Source organism: Strix uralensis, chromosome 16 (assembly GCF_047716275.1).
Source record: "Strix uralensis isolate ZFMK-TIS-50842 chromosome 16, bStrUra1, whole genome shotgun sequence".
NCBI classification, from domain to species: Eukaryota; Metazoa; Chordata; class Aves; order Strigiformes; family Strigidae; genus Strix; species Strix uralensis.
In genome coordinates, this window is record NC_133987.1 from 7,306,185 (window position 1) to 7,332,407 (window position 26,223).

Below are 26,223 nucleotides of genomic sequence, written 5' to 3' on the forward strand. Positions count from 1 at the left end.
TGTGTAATAAGTGAAAGAAAGGACAAATCGAGAGGAAATGGAGGAATTCCTCAGGGTGCCATCTGTGATGTAGATTACCAGGGAGGCAGAGAGGAAGTAGATTTCTTCTTTTGTGGATTAATTTTGCCAGGCTGCAATCAGTGAGCTAACATGCATTCTGCTTTTCAGGATCATAAAAAGCAATGCAAGTGCTAACATGTATATTAACATTCTGGTTTCAAATCAGCACTGGAGAGAAATAATGGAATATATATACCTTAAGGTTTCCAGCTACCGATGTAAAGGGCAGAAAGGTGGGGAGGTGACTTACATCAGCCACAGATTTGCTCTCTCATCAGCTGCTCAGTACTCACTGATGACTTCCTCATGCTCGTTAGTAGTGTGTTGAAGGTCAGGCTCAGGCTTTCATTTAATAGTAAGCAGACCCAGAATGTCTTATCTGCTCAGCTTTTCCATTTGGTTCTCAAAGCCATGATTTGTGCATCACAGTTTTCTGTAGAGTTTGTTTTTTCTCTGTAAAATTGTGCACTGTTAAGCCAAATGGGATTCATCCCCACTGGATCTGCATTACGGAACGTTAGGACCTGTGTATTTACTTGCATGCTAAATGAGAGCTAAAATGATGATATACCTCTGAGGCAGAAATAGACCCTGTTGTTTATGAAGGTCTTGAGTCTGAGTCTGTTTTCCTGAATTTCTTTGTGTATGGATTTGAGTTTATATACCAACATTATTTATTTCAGAGTTATACTGCAGTAGCAGCAGCTGGCTTTAGACCTGACTGAAACTGTATTTGATTGCATTCTCACAAACACAGTCTCTACTCCACAGTTTACAATATGTATGTGTCTTTTTATCTCATGGAAAATATGAGCCCCACAGCTCATTTAGTGCTTACTGTTTACTGATATGAATCACTGGAGGACTGTTGTTGTTGCTGCTGTAAAAATAATAAATAAATAAATAAAAAACCACTCTAAGGAAGGAGAACTGCAAAAGCTTTAATGGAAAAACTGCATTCTAGCAACACAAGCTGCTCTTCAGCAAAACAACATCATGTAAATGTGCCATTGTGTTCCAGAATGCTGCACAAGTTCTGTGCTATGTAGGTTTTGTATAACCAAGTAAGTTTAAAACCCCAGATTTGGTATGGAGATAGCAGTTCACCTGCTAAAAATGTATCCTTTTGTTATCAGTCAGTTGGAAGTGAATGTATTGGTTGCATTTTTTAACCTATTTGAATAAAAAACACATTTACAACTCAGTTTTTATAACTGATGTCCCATAATTGCAGCTGAGAATTGCTTCTTGTATTAATAGTCCTTTCCAGAAGTTATACTCTTCTCCTTGGAAATGTTAGCACGTGTGGTCTTTATGGAAAGAAACTGCAGACTGGAATGGTGAATGTTAAAGTAGCTTCTTAAATCTATGCACAAAATGAAATGGCAGGTATGTTATTTTGTACTGCAATCTGTAACGCAAGGATGCTTAAAATTTCACTAAAATGGATCTCGCTGTGGGCTACAGTCTATGAAAGAAATCCGAGCACCATGGAAACAACTAGTAAAACTGTAGTTTCAATGGAGGCAGAATTTTATACCCTTTTAACATGGGTTTTTCAGAAGTGCTCAGCACTGTCTTAACTCTTCCACCAAATTTGCTAAAAGTCTTTTTCATAGACCTTCTAGGAAGAAAGCTGGGCCAAGATGGTGCTTTTTTTAAAATTGTGCTATCAGTATAATACCTCTAAAGACTGAGCTCTTCATGTTCCATAGAATTATCAGACCTATCTCATAGACCACTGTTAACATTTATCCATTATTGGCCTAATCCTCCACTTCTTACCCAGAGTTAAGTTTTAATGTTAAACCACATACACATAAACTCTCTGACAAAATAGCTGTTGTGTAAATAGTTGTACTTTCTCTGTACATGGACATTGAGTTCAGTATGTCTTCTCCACGACCTCTCCCTCTCCCAGAGTTTGCTTGCTGCCCTCCAGGCCGGGCTGCACTTCTTCCAGCTCTGGCTGTAGTGGGCAGGTACTGCTCCTGCAGCTCCTTGTGCTGGTGAGCATCCTCACCTGTTTCAGGACCTTGGGATCCAAAGCAGATGAAAGATTGATGTCAATAGTGAAGGGAGAGGAAGCTGCAAGATGTAGCTGCAAAGCTGTTCTTTAAGGTAATGCCAGATTAAAAAAAAAAAAAAAAAAAGGCAAAAAGCAAAACCAAACCCTGCAAAAACCCCCAGCACTGGATCCCAGTATCATGTGTGCCTGTCTTACATCACTGTTGCCACACTGACTTTAAGAGAATTACTTCTGACTGAGACTGATGTAACTGAGGACAAGTTAGGTTTGAGTGTGTGTGTCTATATATATACATGTGTACATAGAGAAAGATTCCTTGTTGTTACTCTTTAAGTTACTAAAATTGGGTTTTTGTAGCAGTTGTATCACTTTATTCCAAGATACTAACCTTTTACTAATTTACTTAGTTTTATTTTAGAAATGAAGAGCCAAAGGAAGCTCCTTAGTTTTACATCTCTCTTAGTTTCTAGTCCATTTCTTGGCTATCCTGTTCAAACAACAATTACAACTTCTCTTAAAAGTAGAACTTTTTTGTTTTAATTACATATGAACAGTTCTTTGGGTTTCTAGTTTGACAAAAGCTGATAGTAACGCTTGTCTTGTAAAGGTTTGTTGAAACTACTGCAGATTGAAATTGGTATGAGTGGGAGAGCCAGGGCTTTTGAATATAAATTCCCAATTTGTTCAAGATGTCTGTCTAAACAAGAGTACATCATCTACCGCTTTGTTGCTTAAGCTATAAAATAGAACTGGTACATTTTTCCATCGAGGGACCTGTTTCCACCCTCTCCAGTTCACCTTGACATGCTATTGCAGTTTACTGAGTGTCCTGACAAGCTCACTGTTGTTCCTGTTGGCACGATCCAGTTGCATTTCCATGCTGGTCAGGTCAGTGTCCATCTTCTTGAGCCTGAGAGCTTCAGCACTCCCCTTCGCTGCAGTCTCCAGACTTGCCTGCAGAGACTCAATTGCATGCTGGTGATTATTTCTGCGGAGTCCAGTGAAGCATATGGTACAGCATTCTGTTATGTTGAGTCTGATCCAGCCTTTGTATCAAACTATTGCCCACCAAGTAATAAAAATACAGTAACTTTTAAAACCTGTTTAAAACTGAGATACCAGGATTTTGCACCAAGCCATTCCTAAGTACCTTCTTTTAAAACACAGGGCTAGGAGAGCTTTCATGAGGTCATCTTAAAAATCTGCTGCCTAAAATCTGGATAACCTCCTGCTAAACCAGTCCCACTAGACAACGTGTCACCAGACTGCACTTAACTTCCGGTAATGGAGACTCTACAACCTCCAGCCAATCTGGTCCAAGGAGTAATTCCCCTTAATGATTATAAAACTTTCCTAGTGTCTAACTTAAAACCTCCGTGCTTTGCCTGTGGCTTAATGTCTTATTATCACTATACCTGGTTGTTTCAAATTCCTCCTCCTTATGTTCTCCTGTCAATGTCAGCTTTAACCTGAGCCACTTTCATCTGAATGCAGATCAGTTTACTTTCTTCAGCCTGCAAGGAAGGGTGCAACGGATGAATAAATGCTCTTTGTGGGGTTCTACATACAAAATCCATCTGATGGAATGTGGGCAGCAGGCAGCAGGCTGGCATGCAGCTCTCGCATCTGTAGCACTGGTACCTCCAGGGAAGACTCTGCTTCCTCCAGTGCCACCTGCAGTTCATCCTTCTCAAGCTCCAGTCTCTACCTTCTGCAGCTCATGAATGCTCTTCCCTCCCTTCCCGGATGACTGATTAGATCCTTAATTTCCTCTAGGGAAGAAAACGGATATTTCATATGATAGGTTTATTTCAGGACTGTGAACTTTACCAAGTGCACCAGACAGATTCTTTGAATGGAAATGGCATGAAATGGTTCCAGTCACTTTATATCAGCTGCCCTTTTCTTTCACTGCTAAGTATTATCCTGGATTTGTGACTGAGCCCTGCTAGCTGCATGTGTTCATGGCGGTAGAAGAATGAAGCCCATTAAATCAAGAGAAATTTTTCCCAGTTTTTATCCAGCTTTTTCCTCTCCCCCTTTCAGATGATTGCTCTCACAAAATGAAAACAGGACACCACATCGTCTCTCCACAGCAGAATGGGGCCCTCTGCCAGCTGATGTAGGCCAGAGCAAAGGGTTGGGGGAGATAGCCCAGAAAACACTGAGTCTGTGCCAGAGAGCCCATCACTGTTTTCTGTTGGCCACAAGGGCAGCAGATTGTAGCATCTTCTAAATATTTACAGTGTCATCTTCCAGCCTCCTGTAAGAGATCAATTTTTGCAATTTACCAAAGTGGTTTTTAAAAAAAGAAAAGAGCCAAGGCAGCTGGTCTCCCTGTACAGCCAGCGGGGGAGAAGTGATGCCAAGAGAAAGACTGAGCAGGAGTTTAACTGACTTGCTCTGAACTGATTCCTGGAGATGCCTAATCCTCCCCACTGAGGTTAAAGACAATGTCGTATTCCCAGGGTAAAGCTGGCCACTGTTAATAGTCCCCTGAGTGAATTGCTCAGAATTAGAGAGAATGCTGGTAGCCAGAACTGGGACTGCAGCCTGTGTCTTATTTAAGCCTAACGCTGTAACCGGTCCATTATTCCCTTAGGTGAAGCTCTAGTGATGATACGTGGCCCAGCCTGGAGTGAGGACCTAGTATACAGTGAGTACAACCAAGCTGCTATTGTGATCACATTTTGAGGGTTCAGAAAGGAACTCAATCCTGAATGTTATCCCCAGAGTCAGTTCCCTGGAAGCAGAACACTGGTGCTAGTTACAGTCATGGGTGACCCGATAGGCGTGACGTGTGTGAGTGTAGACTCAGTCCCAAGAGCAGAATCTAACCCGCAACTTTAAGTGCATCAAATATATGTCCCCAGAGAGTGACAGCACTGCTAGAAATAAGAAAAGTAGAATTGGTGCTGGAAGACACCACAAGAGATCATTAAGTAGGAATCAAGGGGCTTATGATTTGCAGAGTTTTTTAACATCAAACCAGTGCTTACCCTGAAGGGCCTTGTTCTTCATAGATTCTGTGTGCTCCAAGGATTCTTCATAGGCATCCTTAAGCTCAACATTTTCATTTGTGTACATTCCTTCTGGGAACTATCCGCTTCCACCTGCAGCTTTTTGCATTTTCTGTTGCCATTCTGCTAGCATCTTATCAAAGGCAGCACAAGCAGCGTTGGCCTGGAAAGATAAAGCCAAGCATTCACCAGACACAAGTTTTCTTTACACTTCACTTCTCTGTGTGTCCTGCCAGCTAGTCACAGTTAAATTGGCAGCCACTCTAATGACTGGCAGAGTTTCTCTTGGTCACTCTGAATGGATGATTAAAATGTTTACGAGGCTTTCTTTCCTCACCATTAGGAATTTAACAAGATCACCCAGTTCCCATCAGTGTGATAGTCTTCCTTGCTCCTGCGGTTATAATGATGCTGCTGTGGAGCAAATGTTTTCCACTTCAGATATTCCTTGTGCAGATGTGCTGTTAGTAATTGCCTGGGTTGATTAGTGTGACTCTTTCTATTTCAAAGACGATTCGGTTACAAACAAGATGTTATTCAAGACTATTTTAGACTGTGTTTAACTGCTTGTCATGAAGGGAGGGAATAAAGGTACATTTTTTCTTTCCTGGGAGCTTTTAATCACAAATATTCTACATATCCTTATGATCCGCACATGCGTTCCGATACCATGGTGACAAGCGCACCACAGGAACCATAGAATAAAGAACTGCTTCATTAAAGAAAGTGATGGTGAGATTTTTTTTCAGCCCAGTAACGTAATGCTGTATGTGGGATTTTCGGCTCTTGAGACCTGTTCTAAAGCTGACTGCAGTCATTGGCAGATACCCAAGGACTTCAGTGGATTTGGAACAGCCTTTGTGCCTATTTTAAGTAACATTTTTATTCAAATGTCCCACAGTTGCACTACTGTTCATGCTCTTACACTAACACTAGCAAGAGTAGAAATACTAATTTAATGAAGGAGTCTTCGTTGTTAGTGTTTAAACTACATGTTGTTTAGATCTGCTTTGAGTATGGTGGTTAATAACCAGTGGCCAACCCACTGGTACTGCAACACTGAAAAGTTCAAAGCAGGATATCATTATCCTTAAAAAGAAGATGAATACCTTGCCTCGCAGTAAAGGAGGGCTTTTTCTTTAGCTGTACTCTTGTTTCTGGAAGTCAGTTAATGAGCTTACGAGAAGCATGCTGTGCGCTCCTAGGAATTAGCTGCAGCTCTCATCTGGGTTTTCTCTTGATGTGATAAATCTTAGCCTTGCTTCTCATGGCCATACAGATTACTTGATGTTTAACAGAGAGATCTTAAACATTAAGAAATAAGGGACCGGTCCAAAGCTGACCTGAGTTAACAGAAAGACTCCCAGGGCTTCCAGTACCAGGTCTTAGATCTTGCTGGTCAGGCTTGTGCTGGATGCGGTCTTGAATGGCTGGATTTCTTGCCTTCTCAAGGTCAACAGTGAGGTCCTCCGCTTCGTTCTGAAGCCTCTGCTTAGTGTTTCCCGTGTTGGCAACCCAGGCTTGGGCTGATTCAGCTGTCTCCCCTGCTTCTTGGAGCCTCACAACCAACCTTGTCCTGAGGGAAGGAGGGCATAAATATCCTGGTGCGTAGTCCATGGAGTGAGGAGTGGTAGGAGTCAGCAGCCCTCAGAGTCTCCCAGAGTAACATCACTGTTTTCACCAGTGAAAGGTGAAATCTTGGGAGCGGTCTCAGAAGAGGGACTGTAAAACCATTACTAGGATGTGGCTGGTTCTTCCCCTCTCCTGGTAGACAGGGCATATTGGGCTGCAGTTCACGTCTTCATTGCTGGATTGTTACCTGGTGATAGACACTCCCACCTTCCATTCCAGTAGGATATTGTCTAAGAGCAAAGTAGCCTTCCTCCCTGTGAATATCCCTGGTTCTCAGTTCAAAGTCATGCAGAGATGTAGTAGCTTATTCCGTTCGTCTCAACTTGTTCAGGCACACAGTGAAACCCTCCAGATGCCTTAACTTTTGTTGCTATTATGTGAAAGCACCTTTATGTTAGCTCTGTTAGAGAGTCTGCTACAAAGATTGGCTCAACTTCTAGCCTGTAATAGCAGATCTCAAGGACCAGATTCTAAGGGGTTTCATCTGGTTTGGTGCTTGCTTTATTCTTAGGAAATGCTAGTGGCTTTTGTAGGGCTGCTAGAAGAGTAAAGTCCTTGTTGGAATAAAGAAAGGCTATCCAAATTCAAGCCTTTATCAGAATGGATCAGTGTTTGTTTTCTGTTGTCAGTGTACAAGTGTTAGGTCTCAGTAGTCTCTGTTTATTATTACAAGTATTATTTTCTTTCTCTTGCCTGGAGCCCTTTGCTTTCTCTCTGTCTTACCAAATTGAGTCCTAACTGATCACATCTATAAGCTGTGACTCAGCAGCCAAACTAAATAATGAAACTGCCACAAGTCCCATCCCAGACTCCCTGAAAGCTGAGTGCTCGCTTGGTTTCTTCCAGCTCTTTGGTTCTTTCAATGGCATCAGTCCTGTATTTAGTCCTCCAGACTGCGACTTCAGTACTGAGTTTAGAGACCAGGCACTGCAGTTCAGCTTTGCGCTCCTCCTCTTCCTCCAACTACTCTTTCACTGGGTCCAGATCATGCCTGGTGTTGGCCAGGCTCACTGCAGCAGCAGCACAGGACTAGGGATAGCACAGCCGTTACTGTGTCTGTCCTTGTTGGAAGTATGAATGCCCCAACCTCACTCCCCACACCTGCAGTGCTGCTCTTGAACAACTCAGTTCTGGACCAGGTCTTAGAGGCATCTCAGGCTTCAAACTATCTTCCTGGTCAGGAGCCAAGTTCTGTTCTCCGTACCTGTTTTTTGCTGTACTGCAGTGAATTGGATTGAGCTCATACAGCTGAAAACAGAACTTGGCTTGTCATCATCACTGTTTTCTCTCAAACAGTGTTTCAAAAGAGTTATGGCAGTAAACCCATTTGGTGATTGTTCTGAACACAGAGACAATTCCTGCCAGACTTTTGATATACAGGTGCAGCACTAGAATTACTCTTTGGAGATAAGCAGAAATTTCCAAGACAGATGTCTCAGAGACCTGAAATGCTGGTATATTTTGAGCCAAACTTGTGTGATCTATGCAAATAAACTGCTGTACAATCCACTGAATGGACAGTGGACAGTGGACTGAGAAAACCTGCGAAAATCTGCTCTTTGCTGCTGACTCATAGGAGATTCTGTATTTTATTATCGTATCCATACAAGGCCCATGCCCCCCACACTGCCTCCAAGATCAGCTGGTAACAAGCCCAGAGATTAATTTGGATGAGAAAGGTTTCCTTTGTGAGAGCTAACACAAAGGATTTGTTACTCTGAAGTGGACAGCATGCAAAAGAGCAGGCACAGCATGTCCCATGATAACAACCACCTCTGTAGGCAGTTGGTGGTCCCCAGTACCTTTGACTCTTCATCCAGCTGCCTCTTGAAGTCATCTGCTTGCAAGGTGAGAGAAATCTTCATGTGGACAATCTGGTTAAGCCTGCTCTGAGCTTCCTTGTGCTCCTGACTCAGCTGGCTGGTTTTGGCTGTGGGAAAACTGCGTAAAGAAGCAGCAGAGGAACTAATTCAAGCTAACTGAAGAGAGAGAGAAGTGAAGGCTAGAAGGACTGGGCAGATTTGCTAGAGGAAACAGGGCAGGGCTGCCAGAGCTGGATGAAATGTAGGGGAAGAGGAGGATCAGAGGGAGGTAACATTGCACAAAGCTGTCAAGGAATTTACCTTGGAGCCTGATGGCATTAATTTCAGCTTGGCTCTTCTCCACCTCCACCAGCTGGGCATTGGCTGCAGACAGGTTATCTTCCAGCTTGTGAACATGAGCATCTGAGTTCAGCTGTAAGAGAGAAGTCAGTCATATGATGCTGAGTAAAGCTCGAAGGGCCAAAATATCCTCCCTCTCTTGCAAACTCAGTTTATTCCAGTTGGTTGTAATTAGAATGGGATGGCTGTAATAGCCAGGGGGAGTGCAGAGTGTCCTGATCTTTAGCGAGGGGGATGCCCATGCCATCAGTCAGGACGGGCAGCTTTCAGCACCACCTGCAAATAGCTGCTTTCTGGTATCAGTTGGCTCCCACTGCAGAGGGCTGAATTCTGCCTTGCACTGATGGCTGCACCCGTGGCTGCATTGCTGGTTTGTTGAGGAATTTCCTGCTGGCCTTTCACCTTGGATTCCTTAAGAGACTCCATGCTTGCACTGAGGTCATCCATCTCCGCTTTCATGACCTATTTGTCCATCTCCAGCTTCACTTTCACTCGAGGGCTGCTCCATGAGCTCTGCCATCTCAGCCATGGCAACCGAGCGCTTCCCGTGCAGGTCAGAGCCCGTGGCCTCGCTCTGCAGGGCTCCCTCCTCCAGCTCGAGGAGCAGCTTCAGCAGCCCAGCTTCCTGCTTGCAATTCTGTTAGATCTGAGAAGGGGCCAAATACTTGTTGTCAGCTGGGATCTGGCAGCCCTGGAGTCTTGGTAAGGCCCTCGGGGATGCTTTATAAGAAAGGCTTCTGGAAGCCTTTTACTTAGCTTTAATAGTCTCTTTATTTGGGACAAATCCCATCTTTGGTATTAAGCCATTAGAAGGTCAGTATCTTCCAGAAAGATTAACCATCTCTAGGCCTCTTTGCTAAAGCTCAGAGTAATTCTCTGGACTGCACGCTGGGTATTTTCCTTGCAAAACAATAGAAAATACACCTAATAGTTCTGCCTCCTCTTTTTACTGTGTGCTCCTGAATTAGAAACTTTCTAACGAATCTCTGATCGCATTCCACTCCAACTCTATAGGAATGACAAAGCTTACGGGGAATTTCATGGAGCCTTGGTGCTTTACCTCTTCCAGGGTCTGCAGTGTGAGGGGAAGGTTGAGTAAGGTCTGCAAGATCTGGCCTGCTTAGGAGCTCAGAGAAGCTGCTGAAAAAGCTGCTCCTTTGGAGAGTCCAAGTTACGTTTCTCATCCTCCGAGGAATGAGACAAGATGCTCAGATGCTGGGAAGGTGTCTGACCTGAGCAGTTGTTGCAACACCAGCTTCTTCCAGGCAATCTTTGTTTCTCCACCTAGTGGGAAAGAGGGGAAGAAATTCCTACTTCATGCCAAAGAGCCTGTGTATACCTAGAAGCATAACCATTTTGGAAACAACGGCAGCAAGTGTGAGGCATAATCAGAGAGGGGACAAGAATTCCCAAATGCTATGCTCTGCTTTAACTGACGTTGCTGATTTTTGTGCCCCTGGACAAGTTCCTTTACCTCTGTATTCCCACCTGTGCAAGGTGTTCAACAACACTGACCTATCTGCTGGTACGGTTGAGAATTAATTAGCTAGCATTTCTAAAGTGAATTGAAATGGAAATGTTACTTATTATTGATGCTATCAATTTGTATTAGTCATCAGAATGTGTTCAGAGCATTATTAAAATATAACCTTTTGGGAACTGAATTATCTTCAGGCTTTTCCATTGTTAATGAATCTGATTATGTATTTAACAACCACATCCTGGCAACTTACGTAAGATTTATTAGAGTAGATCCATCCATCACTACAGAACTCTAAAAAGTGGGTGGAGTGGTTTGACAGCTGAAGCACAGGACAGAGAAATGCCCATTTTCCCTGACCTGCTACTCTCTTGCTCTGTGGGGCACTGCCCCGTCAGTAACTGGCTGCTTCAGAGGTTTCTGGGAAACGAGTAGCATGTGCAGTTTATAACGATGAGTCTGTATAGGCTGAAACTAGAGTTCGAGATTGTTGTCCATCTTATTACTCTTTCCTCAGGAATTTTGTTTTTTAATTAGTAGCTTAATATCGTCAGGTCTTTTCAGAGGTGTAATCACTCCCTTGAGGAGTTTTTTCCTCCTTACCTGTGTTCTTATAGCATGCTCGACTTCCAGGTCTTCTTCCAACTCTTGGGTACACGGGCCTGGAGGGCACACACAAGCACAGCAGTGTCTATAAGCAAGAGATGTGAGAGAAATCTGTGGAAATACACAAGAATCTTAATTTCTTCACTCCCTCATCTATACATTTGTCAGCTCTACTGGATTTTCTTTCCTGGGATAGATCTACAGCTGGGAATACTGAGCCAACAAAGCAGGAAATACCTGGCCAGGTGTCTCAGTAGACAACTGATGTTATCTGCAGCATGGTTAGCTTCCTGTATCTGTTGGAATTTGGCCTTCAGGAATGTAATCAAGCTGATATGGTTACTTGAGGGAAATAGAGGCTTGTTTGTAGAAATAGCTGCAATCTAGGTTTGCAGGTCATGGTTTTGTTGAAGTGCTGGGTTTTTAGTTAAATATTTGGGCACTGAAATAGTTGGATGAAAGAAATATTTGAATTCAGAATGGTAACACTGTGCATCCTGTGAGCTGTGGCCTCATTTCTGGTTTTATTTACCACCTTTCCTTCCACAGTGAGGGGGAGAGTGCCTTGCAGGAGCCTTTGGCATTAATGTGGATGAAAAGGTCTATCCACCGTCTTTGCTGGCTGCCTGCAAGCGGAAGAGGAGGTCCCTGCAGCAGATCGCCTTTCTTCTGGCCATAGCAGCATGGCAGGAGATCTACAGTGAGCATACAGTTCCCCAGACTTCAAAGAAAGTGAAGTTTAGTGAGTGGATAATATACAAAACAAGCTGGATCTCAGAGCTGGCTGAATTATTGATTCACTGGAAGCTAAAAAGGCAAATGTTTCCAAGCCGAGGGGTTTCACAAGCTCGTAGAGAAGGGGTCGGAATCTGCTGTAGAAAAGAAGTCAGAATCTACCTGGGGAAAAACAAATACTAGATCTCAGCTGGTTCTGTTATTTAAGGGTTTAAAGAGTGGTGGGCTCCAGACTCCGTTTTAACAGGGTACGTTTAAAAGGTCTGTATTAATCTTTTATGCCGATTCAGTCTTACCAAAAAGACAAAGCTGTGCAAGCAGGCTCCTGTGGGGTAAGAAAAGGCAGGATGTTACAGCAAATTAAATAAGCCAAATAAGTGTTTCTGCTCTGTAATGAACAGGTTAATCTTTTTTGAAAGTGGTTTAGATCTAGTGTCTTGCCTCCTTAATGGGAGTGGCAAGGCACTTAAATCCCTTTTTCTTTTGTTGAAGCTCCGCCTTACCCCATCATTAACTAGTTTGCACTTAAAGGCACAAGCACGCCAGGAAGTTGAGTCGTCTGTTTGCAGCTCTGAAAGACTAACACCAGCACTTAATTTTTCTTCTGTCACTTAAGCGTCCCAGTGGCCTTGCTCTGAAGCACAAGTATCTTGTACTCCCTGTGGAGCGCTGTGTTAGAATTTGAATTAGCAAAGCTTGCCAGTATTTATTAATGATTGTACACACTGCCTTAGCTACTTAGCTCTTTAACTAGGTAAATTAGTGGTTTGGATATTTGTATTCTGGGAAGTTAATTTCTAAGGGGAGGTTTGTCAGAGAAGTGCTGGCAGACCCATCACTGAAGTAGTCAATAGTGATACTAAAATAAAGTTCTAATTTGTGATAATATTTTGCATTTCTAAAACAGTTTTTATCTGAGGATCATAAGGCCTTACATAAACATGAATCATTTAAGCCTCATAACTTCCCGGTGATAATACACATTTTATATGTGGGTGAGTGTGGAAGATGAATTACAAATATCAGACAATGAGTCAGAGAAAGACTTAGGAAACAAAATCCTGTATTTTTGATTCTGCTTGCCTGAACTACTGAACTATACTTCTACTTGTAATTAGGTTAATACTGAAGAGATCAGGGTATGACTCTGGATTTTCCCAGTGACTTTTCAGGTGTAGCTAATCCTGTCACAGCTATGACGTAGCACAACTGCACCCAGTAGGATCCTGTACCCTGGGAAATTCTGTTACAATTGACACTTACTTGCTTACAACATTTTCCAGGTTTGGCTCATTTCATCTCACTGAGATTAGCAATTGTCATTTTGAAGTCACTTTATGATGAGCCTTTTCCACCTTGCCATGGATCTTCTTTTCTTGTTCCCAGTTCTCCAGCTAGTTGAAAAAAGTGGAATCAGTGTGAAAAAACTTTCTAACAAACATATAGGTGGTGTTTATCAGAAGGGCCCAGGATGTCAAAAACAGACTAAAGAGGGTCATCTAAAATATAGACCATAACAACTGCACCTCACCTCATGCATCTGAGTGGAAGGTTTGCTGTAGTTCTTGGGCAGGCGGTTCACCTTATTCTCCCCACCTTGCAATTTTCTAGGAAGGAAGAGACCAAGACTAGTGCACAGAATTGGGTGAGAAACTAGCTACGCTGCCCTGGCAACAGACTGAAACCCCAAAGAATAGATTCATCTGTGGTGCTTCCTGAAAGCAGTATGAGTTTTGTGTGTGCATTTTCAATAGGCCCACAGGAACTCGGTCCAGCACTGACTCTTACAGAAGAATCCTGCTTGCCCTCAGCAATTCACATAGCTCCTTTGGGCAGTGGCAAAAATTGGCAACACTTCGCTGTGCTGCCATTAGTTAATACCTAGAAAAACACGGCTGCCTTCCTGTTTGTGCAGCACACTAGTCTCGCAGTAATTAAGCAAGCAGACAATTTTTTTTTTCCTTTCCCTAGACTGGGAGAACGAGAATGGGAGAAAGAAAAATGGAGCAGTTATTTCTGCCTGATGAACTTCCTCCAAAGCCCTTTTCTCCTTTTGGAATTTAGTGACTGAGTCATTCGGAGCAGAGAGATCTGAAGTCAGAGTTCGAATTCTGTGGTCTAATGCCTGCAGACAGGAAAGGGAACATCACACAGGTTTTGTGGATCACACAAGCCGTTAGCAGCATCAGGACAAAATGTCACTGGAACCTTGTATTTCTTTAGAAGGAATCTGAGATTCAGTTAATAAATTCTGAGACATATGAGGCATCTGTGAGTTTAACATCCTGTGGATGTTAACACTGACTTCAGAAGAAGCAGCAGACAGCCACATGGCTGCTACAGTACAGATTTAAAACTTCTCCAATTACATTAAATAAAAAACAGTTCAGGTGCAGGAGAGGGAGAAGTATTCCCCAAGGCTAGGTGGAAAGGAGTTACATGGCTGTGGAGGGGGGCATTTTATAAGTAGAGGCCTACCAGGATTGCCATATAAAAGTGGGTATAATTAATAAAGAATGTAGAGGAGATGCAGATGTCTTTAGGTAGAGGGATCCCTAGAAATTGCTATGAAATGACTATTACTATAGCGCAGAAAGGTGAAATGTAGAATTAAATCTATCCCAGGCTATATAAGATACTGGAAGACAATATAAAAAGCTCTGGGTGAGATGAGCTGAGTGAATCTGAGCATCCCAAAGGGTGCTCTGTCTGAAGAAGCTGTAATGGTTGTTGGGGTTCATTTCCTTGAAGAATAAGGGGAAAAAAAAAATTCTCTCTCATGCTTCATACCTGCTTTTCCTTTTGTTTTAGCCAAGGTGATCTCCAGCCCTTCCAAGTCACATTTCAAATCGCTGAGCTAATCCTCCAGCATCTGCTTGCTGGCACTCGTGTCAGCTTCTTCATATCCAGGATCTGGCTCAGTAGGTCCATCTTCGATTTCATCACTGGGGCCAGGCATTCCTCAGCATCCAACAAGTTCTCTTGTTCCTAATGAAGGGGTGGGAAGACAGTGTTCATCCTATGAAAGGCTGCTACAACTCCTGCCTCTTAGGGCAGCAAACCTTCATTTGCAAGAAATGCAAGATTCTGCCTCTTCTGCAGAGTTTAAGATTCCTTTAACATACTTGTTGTTATGGTTGATCTGAATCTCCATGATTCAGGCCATAGCTTCTAAAAGTTAAGCGTCAAAAAAATCTGTTTGTATACACACAGATCCTTAAAGAATAGTTTGCAATTTAGAAAGATGCCACCCTGACTTGCTGTAGATCATGCTGAGGATCAGTGGTTGACCAGGAAGAGAACTCAGGACTTGTGCCAACGGCTCCTTTTCTTTAGCCATGAGGCCTCCAAGTCTCCTCTGTTTTCTAAGGATTTAGCATTGTTTAGGATACCGTCAGGCTGTCTGTGAATCTCATGCATCATCCCCATATGCTCTTTATTCATTCCATATTCTGAAAAGGAGCCTCTTCTGAGTCATTTGAGAAAGCCGATGCCCTGCCTAAATGATAACTACTCAACCTTTAACCATCCTCTACTGATAATGCTCGGCCTGCAGTTGGACGTGGAGGCCGTTCTTCTCCTGGCTGAGGGTGGCTGGCTGCTCCTCTGCTCTTTTGCATGTTCTGTGAGCTCCCAAGTCTGACATGCTTCTCAGCTCCAGTTCCTTCAGTTACATTTCCTCCTCCTGTTGGGCCACATTCAGCAATGGCTTCACCTGGAAGTGAGGAGTTCAAGTAATGAGGTTCCCAAAACAAGCCTTTTCTATGATAATGGTCCCTGAAAGCCCTGAGGTGGTCATTTTATTATCAGATCCTACTCTTTTTTGCATACCAGTGGGAGGCCTGGTGTTTCCTGAAATGCCTGTTTAGTGCAGAGGGTTTCATATCTATAGTGTGAGTAATACAACTCCTAGAAAAGGTTGTTATGGTGCCAGCATAGAAATCAGGACTGTATTCCAGATTCTGAACTGATAGAAATGCAGAATGATTCTTATAATGATCTAGATTCTTATCAGTCCAAATGGGACCAGAACCCTTTGAAATCTCTTTCTTTCTAAGGTTATGGAAGTTCATTTGGTTTGCACTGGAGTTGGGAAGGTGCGTCCCCAGGTAAAAAGGCAGATTTTGTTTCACCTCTATGTGGAAAATTGGCTTTAACATAGTTTTGTTTCACTTAAGCTTGAGTATCTTGGTCAACATTTTCTTTCCTCTCTTACCAGAAAACCAACTGAATTATCCATCCTGAGACTAGGTGAGGAGAGTCTGAGCTGGAACTGCCCCTTCACATTGACAATGTGGTCCTGCTTAAGAGAAGTCAATCAGCAGCTTTGTTTCAGCTTTTAAATGTTAATGAATAGTGAAATCTTGTATTTCCATGCTCATAACCTCACCACTTCTCTCTATGATGTTTTGAGAAGTGGGAAGTCCAGGTCTTGAATTTCTAAGACACTCTCCTTCTACTCCCTGGAGGTAGCAAACTTAGACTCAGATTTCAGGGCTGTCTCCGTTTACTAACTTTTCTGGCATTGATTTGGAAAGAAATCATTCAGGCCCCTTGCCCTATTAATAATTAACAAGGAAGTCACTAGCTTTCTCAGTGTCTTTACTTAAGTGAACATGGCTGTTATTTTTTCTCCCAGCCCTTATCTTCCCTGTGCAGACATCCCAAGATTCTCAGTGCCTGTAATTACCACTGTTTAATTCTGCAGAACAGGACAATCCTCAGAGTATTTTCCTCACCCTAATGTACATATTCCACCTCCCCAGAAAAGCAGCTGCAGAAGCTTCTGGACATTCCTCTGAATTGCCATCAGGCCTAGCCTGTAGCAAACAGAACATGTGGGGCTTAGAAACAACTCTTTTTCCAGGCAATGTACATAGTGGGACTCAAAGTGGTCACGCAGAATGCTGGAGTCAGTATGTAATCTCAGTCAAATGGGGTAGACCTCGATGCCCCACGATTTTTTGACATGCAAGAAGAGTCATAGCAGTTTGCTGAGGTAGGAAAAAGGACAACAGAATTGAATTTGTTTAAAGAATGCTACTGTGGATGTAGAAATTGAAGCTTTCATGCACTAGAAGAAGCAAATACTGCTGGAAATATACAAATAAAAATATTTGTACGAATGTACAAATAAACTTGAAGCTAATTGAAAGGGTGTTTTTTGCCTCCCATCCTTCCTCTCCTCTATCCTGCAGGCACAGATACCATAGGCAGTGACAGAAAAAGCGCACAGATCGAAACCAGAATCTTGTGACTCATAAACGTATGTGTTGTGGTTGAGTTCCAGGAGACTCACAGCATCACCATGTGAGCTCGGGTTTCTTGACAGGGATAATGCTCACTACCAGATTACAGAGCTCCTCCAGCTGTTGGTCTTTGGAGTGGATGCACAGGAGGTAACGGAGCTACCCAGCTGTCTAGCTGCAATATTGTTCTACTGCTAGTAAATTAATTACATTAGTGCTGCCTTGGATTCACAGAGTAGTTTCTATTTTTTTTTCTCCGTGAGGATACCTTCTTTCCAGCATCTTTTTGTACTCAATCCTCATCAGGAAGCCACGAGCATGACGTTACAGCATGATCATGAACTTTGCCAGAGGTTCATCTCTCAAGTCTTCCGGTGTGGCCAGGATCCCAGCACAGAAAAATATGTTGAGAGACAGGAGACTCGTAGAACCTGGAGTTCTAGGTCACCTTTGGGACTATGAAACTCTGGACGTGCCATGTATTAGCACCCAGAAATTAGGATATTTTATTTCTTCAGTCTTTACATGTTGATTTTATCCCATTGTGATCTTGTCTGGTTCTCTACTTACATGTACAAAAAGGAGAAAGTTTGGGCAGGTTATGGGAATGGAAGACTAATATTTAGAATTGGGCTCCATTCACCTTTAGCATGGATTTACACAGGGGTCTTCAGCCTCTTCCGTGCCCAAGGTGTCTAGCTATAAAAAATACATTAGGATCATTGTAAGATCTAGCTAAGTGACATATAGTAAAGCAGGGGTGGAAGTCTTTTCCTTGATGAAACCCAAATATACCTTGTGCTCTCCTATGACAGGAAACACTCTAAGTTGTTTCAGTGACAATGAGAAAATAATAGCAGTAATCTTGTTGCTGTTGGCCTTAGAAGTAAGATCGGGGCAGTGTCTGGCCCACTTTAACTTCCATCCGTATGTTGACATTTAAGCGTAGAATAGGCTGGAGGAATGATGAATATTGTGTAATTATTATAAAAGTTGGGAAATGCAAATTTTAGGTTCATGCAAAGAACAGAATGCTCCCTTTTGCGTGGCTGTTACAATAGCTACTTTCATTATGTTATGACAAAAACATATGTGCAAAATTAATGGTATATGCTGCTAATATTAGACAGCTACAACAGTCTCTCTCCATTTTCCTTTCCAGACTTAAACTGGATAAATGATCAGTTAGTAAGACTTTTGCCTGACTAAGGAATAGTAAAGAGCAAGTGAGATTTATCGCATAGCTGAAGGTGCACTTCATTTGCATTATATTAACTGTACTGTCTGATTAAAAGTCAGTTTTGGGAGCATGTGTAAGAGAGAACATTATATGCATGAGGAAGCGGGTTGCTGTAGAAACTCTGCATCTATATCTACACCAAAGGCATGCTGAGTCATAACTGCCATCAATTTATTTAGCTCAATTTGGTAGGAGTAAACAGTACCTTGCTATAGCCAAGTCTGTACTCCTTTTCCCAGTAGAGCCACCTTATTGTCCACAAACCCTGGAGGGAGTATGCTGGGATTCAGGCTTCGGTATCTAAAATGAGAAAGACGGGTATAACGATGTAAGAGCTACAGTTAGTGGAGTGCAGAAAGGCTGATCACTGCTTAAGATCTTCTCTAGTTTAGCCCCCCCTGGGCACGGCACTGAAATCCTGCTGGTAGGGAAGCTTGTGGATGTTTCTACCCATCTGTGCAATGTGGAAGCTCTTGCAGGGGGATGGAGAAGCATTAGAGATGGGCTCTGATTTCTCATGGACAGGATTGCTGCACGGGATGCACACCTCCATCAGCTGAGAGTGGAAGCTGTGCATTCACTAATAGTGTTGGAATTCCAACAACAAGAGTACCTGCCTGTTCACAGCAGATTTGTTTGCTGTTCACTGCTCTCCATTACTTGCCCTTCCACTTTATTATATATCATAGGTGAAAGCTTATGTTGCTCTTCCCCTCTGCAATGCAGTTTCTGTGGTTGTTCCTGCAAAAAAAGGGTTGCAGAAGGCAATGCAGCCTAATAAATAATGGTGCCAATTTGTCTAGTTCCAGGTTGTGTATTTCCTAATTCTTTGTGCTTCTCTCACGAAATGAGAGGTTTATTAGACATCCTGTCTCTAATCCTGGCGCTTGGAAGCGTCTCCCAGACTAACATTCCCTTGAAGGGGTGCAAGGTAGTCTGTGAAGTGATGGCCCAACGTCTTTCATTCCTGAATAAAGATCTGCTGTTCAGGCAGCCACAGCTTGTGCTGAAGGCACTGTGTGGCTTTGCCCGAGGATCGCTTTACCAGACTGTTTGAATTCATTTGGAACAATGCAGTGGATGAAATGCGGGGATGTGCTGTGCAAAGCGGTCATCAGCTAGTTCAGAGGCTCCTGGAATGAGACAAAGAGGAATGGAGCGAAAAAACTAACAGGAGTTACCAAGGCTGGAGAGAGAAAACCTTCTGGTTTATAAAGTCATTTGCATTTCACAGCTGGAAGCAAACAAACACACAAAAAAACCCCCCACACAACAAGGTAGAAAGTGAGCCTGGTCCTGCGTGGCCCAGGGGAACAAGCTTACATGCACGGAAGCAACTTTGGGCATGGTGTGAACCTGAAACAATTTTAGGTAAATGTTGTTTCGTGATTCTGGCTTGTAGTTGTTATATAACCATTCCTTCGGGGATTACCCTTCGGAAGAGTTAACAATGAAAGTCCTGGTCTCCACCAGCAAACCTAGAGGAATAGCTCCCTGCACTGGTAACAGCAGTTGGCTTTTATTTGCTGGGTGAGACAGAAGTGTGCTACAGCCGAGAGGCAGCACACAGGAACCTCATTTAGGCTTCTGTGAAAGCTGCATGGCTGTCAGGGATCAGGAGTGGGTGAAATGGCAGCACCATGCATAATAAAACCAACCAAGAGTGTCTGAAAGGACTAGATTGAATTCGAATTATAGTAACACAGGACTTTCCCTGTAATGTTTTTCCCCTCTTCATTTGTGGCTTTCAAGCTAAAATACTCACAGGCTTCTTTAGACCTTTCTTGTCCTATTTCTAGCGCTCGTGACGGCCAATGTAAGTACTGTGACACCACTCTCAGAAAGGTATGGTGCTGCCCTGCATCCCAGGAGACTGGGTTGTGATTCTCTGCTCTGCAATATTCTTCCCGTGTGACCCTGCAAGTCCTTGGAGGGGTTTCAGTTGCCTAAACATAGTGACATTTTAGATGCATTCATGTATCACCAGCCACTGCTCCAGAAGAGCACAAGTCTCTTCTCAGCCCTCTTGTTTCTTTTTGCCCCTTGTGGATGTCCCAGATGTCCAAGAGCATTTTAAATGACACCAGTGACACTAGATGCCAAAGTTTCTTTTAGTTCTGCACTGGTAAAATCAGAGTAATGACATTAGCCAGCCTTAGGCAGGGTTGAAGATAAAGCAGGGAGGCTGAGCTGCTGCTGGAATACAAAGGCATTGATGGCAATTTAAATACAAAGGCATGGATGATTGCTTACCCTGTAGAAGTTGGAGGCAGTCACAAAAGAGGACCCTCTTTCCTGCCTCTTGCTGCCACCAGCTAAAATCAATGTTATTGCACAGAATCTGTGAGAAATGCTTTTGAAAAGGAGTCACACTGAAGCAGTGTACTGTAGCCTCCAACATAAATCTGTCTTAACTGACTTAAGTTAGCAGTTCAGTGCTGTCTGGATAAACTACTAACCAAAGAAAGATATCCATCATTTTACCTGCATTCTGCCTTGGTTAGGAGGTTGTTCTTTCATTGTTTACTGCTCTAAAGAAATCCTCAAACCAGAAGTGAATATAGTCCTTGGGAAAGAAGAGAAGCTGCATTCACAGTATGTTGGCATCCAGGATTTTCTGCGCTCTAAGTCAGTCTCCTCTCTCTTACACTGATGCTGCTTTACCAGTTTAGCGTAGGCTGAGATGGAGTTGCACATGCAGGAAGTAGAAATGAGGTCCGACCCTGCCTATTTGATAGCTCAAAATCTGAAAAGCAGTTTCCTAAACTGTTTCCTGTTCACCTTTCAACTGCAGAGTCCTGGGCTGGGCTGATGACAATCCTAGTAGGCAGCAAGTTTTTCTGGTTGATAGAAACCTGACGTTTGTCTGGGCAGCAGAAGGCCACTGACTGCCAGGAGGGGATTTTGTAGCCTGTCATTAAGCCAGGACCGCACTCACACCTCCATCTGTGCAAGCATGTTTCTGCAGCAGTGCTTGGTAGTGCCTTCACTGAGCAACGTGAACGCGGTGTGTACCGTCTGCCTCCCTCAGTGCTGGAGGGGCAGAATTTTCAAGGACGGAGGTAGATTGTCTTTCAGCACCGAAGAGAAGTGTGCAGAGACAGACACAGGCAAATAACTTGGATGAAGAGTGTGTTACAATGACAGGCTTAATCCTTTCCACAACAGAGTGATGGGGGAGCACTGGGCACCAGAACCGATGACATTTGTTTGGCCACACATTGAGCTGACAGTATTGATTATACCGCATAACGTTCATTCTACCTGCAGCCTCCTCCTCTTTTAAAGAGGACCCAGAGCAGGGGCCTGCTGGATTTCTGGAGCAAGCCCACCACTGCTTCATTCAGGGGATCCTCCTTCTTCTGTAGCCACCCTGTGATACTGTGTCACACCTGAAAAGGAGCAGGGGAGAAAAGGCATGACCAGTTCAGACACAGCGAGAGAACAGCCCAGGAGCAGTGCATGAGAAAGCAGGTTTCTGATTGTTAACCTGCGCAGAGAGGGAAAAACCCTCTGTGGGTCAGGGAAAGGAAGCAAGTTAACACTGGCGTGGGAATAGCATTAATGCACTCCCTAGAGTCTCGGCCCTTACCATGGAAAGCCCATTTGCCCTGAATAAATGATTCTGCAGGGCTGCCAAAGGAAAGGATGTTGTGGAGCGATTATATTTTTACCTTTTAGGCTCATACTTTGATACGCTGACGAGGGGACAATGTGGCTTATAGACTGGTATAACCAAGCACAATCAGAACATATTTTGGCACAGTCAAATGTCACTTTCAAAAACCTGCTTGGTAGCAAAGAAAGAAAATAGTTGCTGAGTATAAAAAAGATAGAGCAAAGGGCTTGTGATTCATGCTCTGATCATGTTCTGTCAGTATGTCTGTGCAGTGGAGTATATGAATAACTGGTGGAGTTCGATAATATGCTTAAATACTGTTCCTGCTGCTAAGCATTAGCATGGCTGCTTGACAACACAGCAGAGAGGCAAGTCACATACACCAGGAAAGGCTAGACAAGCTGCAGCGAACTGCAGGACTCTGGCTCTTCCAGCAACATGTAAGCAACAGAGGCAAAAATTAATTTAATCCTTTGGCTGATGTGCCTTTTGGGTAGCTTTCCTACAGCTTTGTGTTACTAGAAACAAGCCTTGGCTTGACTTTTTGGGGGTTTGTTCCTTTTCAGAATATCTATAAGGATTATATTTTTAATCAAGGCCAGTGGCAACATGTTGAAGAGTCATGAAACAGCCTTGCTGTTCTTTGTACGTTAAAATGCTCGACTGTTGCGTCACTGGTCAGACATTTGCACAATCAGTGTTTTCAATTAATTGTTACTGGAAAGGATTTCTGAGATGCACATTCTGTGCGGCAGAGCCAATCTCTGGCTGCAGTACTTCTTTAAGGCAACAGAGACACATTAATTTGCACCAGCAAAGTACTTTTCCCAGTGTTGCTGTACATTAAAACCTATGGAAGTTTAATGTGAGCTGTTCATGCGGAGGGCTTGGCCTCTAGGTCTTGGTCTCATGTCTGACCTCTCAAAGTGTGTGTTCCAGCTTCCTGAGGGTTAGAGGCAGGGGTATGGCAGGAACAGCCCTGGTCTGCACTTACCGTGCCAAGGTAATGCACCGCTGTGCTCAAAGTGAGCTTCTCCCCCATTGCCTTTGCCTCCCTTGGGCTTGAGGAAGTTGGGTGATTTGCCCAGATGGTTGTTGTAACAGCAGCCTTCAATGGCTATCAGTGGCCTTGGGGAACATGCGTGTGCTGGCCAAATCCCTAGTTCTGGCACTATAGTGCTAAGAGGGTGTCTTTCTGCTCCAGCTTGTTCCCTGCTTTCACCCTGGATGGGGTGATACCTCCTCTGGAGCTCTCCAGACTTCAGACCCGTGAGCTGAGTAGCTTTGTCAGCTACTATTGGAGGGAAGATTAACATGTTAATCTGAGTAACAGGAGGAAAATCACTCATTGTCCCCATCCCCTTGCTGCATACCCAGGAAAATGCTTACAGACTCTGCTTTCAGGCCCTGCTGGGAGCTCGCTGGGAAGGACAGAAGAGAGGCCAATCTCAGCTCTGTCACTTCCTTCACACACGCACCATTCAGCAGAGCTGGATGGATGGAGCAGAGGCAATAATACACACCTCGAACAAGGTGTGTGGGCTCCCGAATGCTCTGGGAGGTATGTGCCTGTTTGCTCCACCATGGCTTCAAAAACACCTGCAAAGCAAGAGCTGTTCAACAAAGAAGGATCAAGTCCTTAGCTGACAGCTCAGCCATCTGGCTAGGCCTGCTGCCCTGTGGCAGCTGTGAATGCCAGCTCTGACTCTCAATAGCACATCTGTTCATTTAAAAAAAAAAAAAAAAATCAGTGTGTTGTTTAAGGTCATTTTATATTCCTTGGGAACAAGAGTCCGGTTTTAGCAGCTTTTTCAATCTTAACGAACTGGCTGAGCTGTTAGCATGCTGGTTTTTGCTGGTTTTGTCCTGGTTTGCTGTGACCAAGCGTAAGATCTCAACCTACCTCCGTGTTCTCCACCTCTGCCTGCTCCTCTCTTGGCTTCTGCTTGAATTTCATAGTGCCCAAGTGCATGATACCCCTAGTCAGCTTGTAAACACAGATCCTCTCTTCTGGACTGGAGCCCAGGACATCAAAGGCCACCTGGCAGAAGGGGGACAGACCCACACAAGGGAATTCTCAATCTGCACCATAAGCTGGAAGCCAGCCCATAGTGCTAAACACCTAAAATAATTTTCCAGCCCATTGAAATTTGACCAGCCAGGTCCCTTCGGACTAGCATGGGACAGAGTAGCTTAATGTTGCTGTAAACCAGCACTCTGCTTTTCTTCCGTACACTGATTTATGCTACCTAAGAACCATGTGCTTTGACAGCAGTTGTTCTGTCTCTGATACCATGAGCAAAATGCAACGTATCATCTGCGATATCAGCTCATTCCACTCTTCACCATACTTTTTAAAATCAGCAGGACCTGAGCAGCAACATCCCCATATAACAATTATCCCCCATCTCAGCTGGCACGGACAGGGAGGGAGCGTAGCTCTGCTGGGAATGTGGTGCTTTGCTCTCGCATTCATCCCGGAGAAGGGAGAGCGCAGGACTTGGAGCATGCCAGAGAATCATGCAGTGTGTTACTCGTCAGCCATGATTTGGGACTGCCTGTGTTAGTGGCTATGAAAATCATATCTGCTTTGTACAGAAGGCTTGTTTGCAATGTACAAATCCTGGAAGCTGTAAAATACCAACAGCTGCTAGAAAGGGCACTGTAAGTTCAGCAGCTGGAGACTGTTTGATCTCTCTGTAGCTCAAGTCCTGCTTATAATAATAGTCTCAGGAGCCAGCAGATATTCCCAATAAGCTCTTTTCAGTAACAGATACTCTTCAAAATGATATTAAAAAGGAAAATGTGTGTCAAAACCAGACAAAGGGTCAAGTCTTCCTCTTACAAAAGCTGCTCCTTGAGATTACATATATATGCAAGATGAGCAGGTTTTAACCCATGGTCTCTGCCACAGCTTTCAGATCTGTCAGTTTTCAGGCTTCAAACAAACCCTGTAACTAGCTCGTTTGAAGTCCTGCAAACCCCAGGCCATTGAATGTTAACCAGAAACTCCTACGTCAAGCTCATTTGCTCTGGAGCAGATCTTTTACATTCAGGCTTCAGCTCACAGACAATTGAACAAATCTTTAGGCTATCCCTAACTGCTCTTTCAGCAGCTTATTTATCCTCAGGTTGAAGAAGCTGAGTTTTATTCCTAAGGGAAACTTAGACTGGGGGTCTAAAAACATCCTGTTTGCTGTATTTTTCAATTTCACTGATGTTTCCCCAGACTTACATTAGTGAGAAGTGGCTCTTCCCCATCATCCTGTGATCACACCTTGATGCACCCAGTAGTAATGATTAGGACCGGGCACAAGAAGCAGCTTCTGCAGCAAGAACCAGACTAAGAGGTGATTACACCAGTTGCCATCAGTACAATCAAGGCATAACGTGAGCTTTTTGACTGGAGACTGAGGGTTCTTCTAGGTTTCAATTCCTAAGCACGTTTTGAGTGTATCACTTAAGAAAAAAGCCTTTTGTGGGATGAGCTGCTTAGGCTACCTAGGAGATTTTGACATAGCAGCCGCGTCAAAGTAAATGGGATTGAACACCCAAACCTTTTCAACAGTATTGAAAAACTTGTCCTGGCTGTCTTTCCTGTCCTGAGGAGACATAAGCAATTGACATGAAGCAGCTCAACACTTCAGTTTGAAAATGATCATTTTTACCTTAGTGGCAGCCCTGCCAGATCAAGCAGGACCTCACCATGTATTGATCAAGATAAGGGAAGACAGCTTGCTTTTCTCACTCTGGCCTGCCTAAGGAAAAGTCACTTGCAATCCTCCTCCTCCCAGATAATTAATAACAACCCCCCACTGCAGAGAACCTGTTTTAATCTCTAACCAAATACAGTTCTGATGAGTAGAACTGTTCTTATTCTAGAAACAGAGGATCAAGAAGGGATGTGTGCATTAAAGGGGAGTGAGTAACACACACAAAGTGCCATACCAATAAGTTTGAGTTTCTTCTTGGAGAGAATCATGATAATATCTCTTAGCTACTTTCTGGGATATGATACGTGAGTTCTCCAGACCTGGAACACAGAGAGAAACACATCCAGGTGTAGGTAGCAGCCAGAGATTGAAGAATCATGGTCCTATGGATGTCAATGAGAATTTTGCTTCTGGTATCAGTGAAATCAGCATTTCACCAATGTCTTCTGGAAGTCCTGTGAGTGCAGCAAGAACCACAGTATCCTTCAGTGATGCTCTCAGAGCATGCTTTTAAGCTTCACAACATTCCCACTGGCACAAGTTTTAGTCCAGCTATGCTGGCAGCTAGTGAAATGGAGACAAAAGATGCCATCACTTGTCCAGTTACGTCGTTGCTGGGTTCAGGAACAGATCTCCAGACTAACTCATCCTACTTCTAAGCATCCTCTGAATTGCCAG

The 26,223-nt window shown here is 43.6% G+C and overlaps 1 protein-coding gene across 1 annotated transcript; it reads right to left on the reverse strand.

The window, feature by feature from the left end:
* Positions 1-1,752: 1,752 nt before the first annotated feature.
* On the reverse strand, positions 1,753-24,824 carry MYH16 (myosin heavy chain 16). Its single transcript, XM_074885511.1, is given in 37 exon segments — positions 1,753-2,042; positions 2,044-2,078; positions 2,864-3,077; positions 3,505-3,534; positions 3,536-3,603; positions 3,731-3,861; positions 5,089-5,172; positions 5,175-5,220; positions 5,222-5,272; positions 6,553-6,685; positions 7,574-7,770; positions 8,544-8,671; positions 8,865-8,976; positions 9,306-9,402; positions 9,404-9,549; positions 10,136-10,187; positions 10,637-10,677; positions 10,987-11,045; positions 13,085-13,118; positions 13,256-13,331; positions 13,698-13,849; positions 14,515-14,530; positions 14,532-14,622; positions 14,625-14,708; positions 15,268-15,439; positions 16,464-16,483; positions 16,486-16,544; positions 17,242-17,404; positions 19,259-19,346; positions 20,467-20,528; positions 21,482-21,605; positions 22,827-22,847; positions 22,849-22,960; positions 23,072-23,154; positions 23,222-23,431; positions 23,736-23,873; positions 24,783-24,824. Coding segments are annotated over 37 exon segments (3,468 nt in total). The 3' UTR covers positions 1,753-1,945.
* Between the last annotated feature and the right edge of the window lie 1,399 nt (positions 24,825-26,223).